Source organism: Alexandromys fortis, unplaced genomic scaffold (genome assembly GCF_014885135.2).
Source record: "Alexandromys fortis isolate MF-2015 unplaced genomic scaffold, M_Fortis_MF-2015_v1.1 scaffold_104, whole genome shotgun sequence".
Lineage (NCBI taxonomy): Eukaryota > Metazoa > Chordata > Mammalia > Rodentia > Cricetidae > Alexandromys > Alexandromys fortis.
In genome coordinates, this window is record NW_026068000.1 from 5029018 (window position 1) to 5034760 (window position 5743).

Consider the following 5743-nt stretch of genomic DNA (forward strand, 5'->3'; position numbering starts at 1 on the left):
CTCCTCCTCCCCTCCCCCTCCCCCAGATCACCCCTCCTCCATTATTTTTAAGACCACTAATCAGTGCCCCACATTTCTGTGACTTTTCTCCCCTTGCCCTATTTTCTCCTTCAGTTGCTGGGAGATTTATTTTGCTTAAGAATTTCTTCTAAGCCACCCAGTAGGCTCCAGATTTTGGCTGAGTTCAGCTTTCTCATCACGCATCCTGCTGTGTTTCCTGTCTTCTGTGCTCAAACTGATTTATTCACCCACTCATTCTCGGAATCTTTCTAGTTGCCCAGAAAGTTCTATCTTGAGGAAAATATCGGGGTCTCAACTTGTCCGTGAGGGTGAACCCACAGACATCCAAGCTACTGAGCACTCAATCTGGTACTTCTCACAGTTAACCATGAATCTTTTTTGGTCCTTTTCCTCCCATTTTAAACACCCATAGGGAGAGTTAGCAAGTCCGCACAGAATAAAAGCCAGTGAGGACTTTAGGCCAGATATCAAAAGAATGAAGAGTTTCAAATTTGTTCAGATCCCTTGGATTCATCCCCAACATTTCCAGTACATGATACATGCATGGCGTAGGGACCCAGAATTCGCAACGATATAATCTTCTATGGAAAGTGAGTTAACATTATGACTTACAGCGTTTGAAACTGACTGGTATCGATCGTAGCTAATGAGGACAATATTGTAGACAGATGCTGTACACAAAAGATAGTCAACAATGAGCCAAAACGTGCAAATTTCATTTCCAAAGTTCCAGGTAAACACTGTGTGAGGGATGTACAGAGGGATGGAGATTGCACCTGTGCAGGGAGGAAAGAAATTAAAAATCAATGTTGGGCCAGCACGATGGCTGTCACTAAAGATACTTGCCACCAGTCCTGACGAATCCCAAAGCCAAATGACCTCCTGCACGTTGTGCTCAAACCTACTCTTGAATAAAATGGCATGCTACGGTACAGACACACACACACCCCACTCAATAAATATTTAATCAACTTTTAATTAAAAACAGTTCACATCACTGACTACTAAAAAGCTATATTCTCATGTATCATGACATGCCTGAATTCAGTGAAAATAGCTTAGTTATCACTAGAATTCGATAACTGTCCTTTAAAGATGTTTATGGAAAGCTTTGGTCTTCAGCATGGGAGGATGGCGAGGCCTGGGGACGTTTAGGTGATGGAGCTTAGTGCGAGGTTTTTAGGTCAAAATTTTGGAACAGAGTTCTGCCAGGCTTCCCACCCTTCCTGGTTCTAGGTGTAAGCGTTCACTCACACACCCGTTGCCATCCACCACCGTCGGGAGCCAAAGCAATAGGCCACCCAAATCTGAATTTGAACTCCCTAACTGTGATCTAATATTTTCCCTTCTAAGTTCTTTGCCTCGGATATGTTTTTGCAGTAAAGCTGTGCCAACAAAGCTATAAATAAAAACGTTAGTTTGTGCCCCAATGCACTCTTTAGATCACAAACAGCTACTGTGAGGACGCCTATGACTCCCAGGTAAAGTACATGTTCTAATCATACTTCCATCAAAAGTCACCTGTGTGCATTTGTGCCCCAACCCAAACACGGTGGCTCACCCCTCCTACAGCACAGCACGGCACAGACCATATTTTCCATCCCTTTCTCTTTGCCAACATTGTTCTTCCCAGAGCATCTTCCTCTTTGTGTCTTTGTGCTGGGGATCAAATCTCGGGCCTTAACTAGGCACATGCTGCTCTCCTCCTGGCCTCCTCTTCACTATGGAACTGCATGTATTTCTGTCACTCTTCCTGCAAATCTAAACATCCACTTCCTCCAAGGCCTCTGGAGGCTCTTGGGTTGAGGTGATCCCTCTGCCACTCACACTCTCAGAAGCTTTGTCATTGTTTTAAAGGGTTTTGTACATGTTAATTACATACACTAAAGAGTTTCATGATGCATGAAAATAATGTTTTCTTATAGTGTTATCTTCCCCATCCATCCTCTCCCCAATCAGTCCCCCCTTTCTCTCTCTCTCTCTCTCTCTCTCTCTCTCTCTCTCTCTCTCTTCCTCTCTCATCTCTCTGTGTGTGTTTCTCTTGCTGTCTTTTGTGGATGTGTGTGTGCGCATGCAATTGCGCATGCATGAGTGTACATATGAATGCACATGGATGCAGGTTCACGCACCTAGGCATGGACACATGTGGAGACCGTAAGATAGTGTCAGAATATCTTTCTCAGTTACTTCTCAACCTTACATTTTGAGACAGGATCTCTGGTTGAACCTGGGGCTCCCTGCTTAACCCAAACTGGCTGGGGAACAAGTCCCTTGGAATCCTCTTGCATTTGCTTTTTTTTTTTTTTAAGGGATTTATTTATTATGTATACAGTATTCTCAGTGCTCTGCCTGCAGGCCAGAAGAGGGCACCAGATCTCATCACAGATGGCTGTGAGCCACCATGTGGCTACCGGGAACTGAACTCAGGACCTTTGGAAGAGCAGGCGGTGCTCTCAACCACTGAGCCATCTCTCCAGCCCTTGCATTTGCTTCTTAATGTAGCATTGGTGTCACAGGCAAGCACTGCTACGCCCAGTGTTTACATGAATCTGGGACCTGAAATCAGGTCTGCATGCTCAGTGAGAGAGGACTGCACCCCGAATCATCTCTCCAGCCCTTACATGTGTTTAACTTTGCCATTTTCTCTTTTCTTTCTACTACTTGTATTCTGCTTGATATCATGGTCTTCATTTCATTTGTCTTTCCTGGAGATTAAAACCCTGTCACAGACCAATGTTGTCTGTGCTCCTTATGTCTACATTGGCCTCACAATGTCTTGTGCATTCAACTTAATAACAGCTGATGTGTGTTGGTGACCACATGTCAGGAATCACGTATCATCTTACAAAAAAAGAAAGAAATTAAATGAAGCAAACACGATCTCATTTAACCATACACACAGAAAATAAACTATCCTCTAACTGCATCCCTACAGGAACGTGGTGAGTTAGGAAGCAGGCAGATTTAACAATTAAAGAGCCTAGTGTGACAGGCACAGCCGCAATCTTAGCATTTGGGAGGCGGAGTCAGGAATGTTATGGTGAGTTTGAAATTAGCCTGGAGTAAAAGGAGACCTTGTCTCAAAAAATAAACAAAAACAGTTAAAGAAACTAATAACTGAAAAAGGAGACACAAATCAAGATCCAGTCAGCTGGTGGGCCCCAAAGCAGGCCATCGAGATCAAAACCCTTAGGTAGCTACAATGATCAAACAGCAATTCAACCATGGTGACTGTACCCAGCGCCGACACGGCTGGCCAGGGAATGACTATGCTGGACTGCCAGCTCTTTGGTGCCACATCAGACAGGTGTCACTACTGGCTGGGGATGTGATCTTTTCTGTGGCTGAGACTTGGGTCTGTGGTGTGTCTGCATATTTTATCAGGCCTTGGCAGACCTGGTCCTGCTCTGCATGATCATGAAGAACAATAGGGCAGAAGAGCAAAGGCGAGCTGAAGGGAACAAGCCCTGCCCTCCCCACAGGCAGGCCGCCAGGCTGTAGCAAGGATGCCTGCCTTTGCACCCAGATGGGAGGCAGGACCACATGGAGGAAGAGCTGATGGTCAGGGTTTTTACAATACTAGAGATAGACCCACATGTAGACAGCTGGTCTACCATTGACCTGCATTCCCAGACCCACTCTTACTGTCATTTTGAGACAGAGCCTAAACAAAGTTGCCAAAGCTGGCCTTGAACTCGCTCTGTAGCAAAAGCAGACTGAGATCTTGGGAGTCCTGGTAGATCAGTGCCCCAGTAGCTGGGATTACAGGCATCACCAACTGTCTTCCATTCCCACGTGTAGTTCAAATAACATGCTGGCTTACGTTTCAGCTATAGGGGAATGTGGTTTATGTGGGGTGTGGTTTATTGACAGGATCTCACTACCTAGGCCAGGCTGCCTTCAAATTCACTGTGTGGCGTGGCGTGGGCTGTCCTAGAACCTGTGGTCCTTCTGCCTTAGACTTCCTCCCGGTCTGGGGCTGAGATCACTGGCATACACTGCCAACCTCGGCTCCGTGCTTTCAGTGATCAGTAAGCTTCATACTGATCATTCGGGACCTGTGGTGACTTTTACATCATCAGGCGGGAAGCAGGAGGGCAAGCGGGCCAACTACGGCAGAAAGAAGAGCCCCAACTTTACCTGAGATAAAGTACTTCAAACTGAAACGTTCGTATTTTGGTCCATCGTGTGGTTTTCAATGCTCCCAACATGCATAGTTTCCACCTCTACACTCGCTTCTTCCACGGGAGAAGTGGAATCATAGACATGACTGACTTAAAGATTAAGGAGGGAGATCTGAGGGAGATTCTTTTCCATGATCTTTCTGAATTCTATGAAAGAGGAAGTATGTGCTAAGGTTTCTAGAAACAGTTTTAAATAATAGCTGGCTTAGAGCACACTAGTGTGTTCCTGGGGGAGGGTTGTGTGTGTGCATGCATGTGTGTCTGTGTGTCTGTATTTGTGTCTTTGTGTGCCTCTGTGTGTCTATGTGTGTGTGTCTATATGTGTCTTGTCTCTGTGTGTATGTGTGCATGTCTGTGTGTCTCTGTGTCTCCTCAGGGCCTTCTACTTTATTTTTGAAGACAGTGTCTCTCACTGAACCTGGAGCTCCCTGACTTGGATAAATGAGGCAGATCAGCAAATCCATCTGCCCCTCAGCTGCTTTCCTTCCAAGCCACTCACTCCATCCTTTGGCTCACACGCACTGCACACCTTCCTCCTCACATCCTTCCAGCTTGATTCTTCTGGGCACACTCTTCCCTCAGAGAGCTGCTCAGAGAGCTGCTTCTGCTCGGCTGTGTTCTCAACCGGCGAGCCCTCCATCTTTACACTGAAACCCCCTCGTCCCCTGCCCTGCCCTCTCCCCCACTCTCATCTCACTGTATTTTTCTTGTCACCTCTAAAATGCTACAGTTTTACTTATTTATGCCGTGTATTGTGTCTCCCTGGTCTCGCCTAGCAGAAAAAGAAGTCCCCCAAGGGCAAGACGTTCCGCCTGTCTTCTAGCTTTGACTCCTGTACCAGTCACAGAGTGAACTGAGGACAGCGGGCAAGGCCAGTTTCCCTTGAAACTAACACCAACCTGGCACTCGCTCCTTCAGCAGCAGCAAGCAAGCGGTGAGAGAAACTACTGGCCACATGGATCCCAGGGATTCATCTCTGACCAGGGAGGAGTGCGCAGGGTGCTGGGGACTGTGTGCTCACTCCGCTCCCTGCCTTACATGCAGACATTTTAAGACTTGGAGCAGCTGTAGAGAAATGGAACCTCTAAAGGAAAAACTAAGGGTAAAAGTCATAGGGTGGGACCCTGATTCAGTACACCCATATCCACACAAAAGGGGACAACCGATCTTCGCAGGCATCCCTAGAGGGTTGGATGACTAGAAAAGCAGCCAAGCAAAACTTCACCAGGAACCAAATTTGCAAGAACCTTGACCTGAGGCATCTCTGCCTCCAGAGGCCAGTGAACACAAACTCCCGGGGCTTAAGCTTCCAGCCAGTGGGGTTTGTTTTGTTTTGCTTTGTTTTGTTTTTTGTTTTTGTTTTTAATGAGCTAGGGTTTTTCTGTAGCTTTGGAGCCTGACCTGGAACTCACTCTGTAGACAAGGCTGTCCTTGAACTCACAGAGATTTTCCCCCCACACACACATTTTTTTTTTTTTTTTTTTTTTTTTGGTCATCCCTAGGCTAGGGTTTTTCTGTAGCTTTGGAGCCTGACCTGG

The 5743-nt window shown here is 46.4% G+C and overlaps 1 protein-coding gene across 1 annotated transcript in view; it reads right to left on the bottom strand.

The window, feature by feature from the left end:
- Hrh4 (histamine receptor H4) overlaps positions 1-5743 on the bottom strand; it is a 14452-nt gene that overhangs the window by 6986 nt on the left and 1723 nt on the right. Inside the window, exon 2 of the mRNA XM_050160728.1 lies at positions 634-797. Coding sequence (XP_050016685.1) covers positions 634-797 — 164 coding nt within the window. The remainder of the gene's footprint in view (positions 1-633; positions 798-5743) is intronic.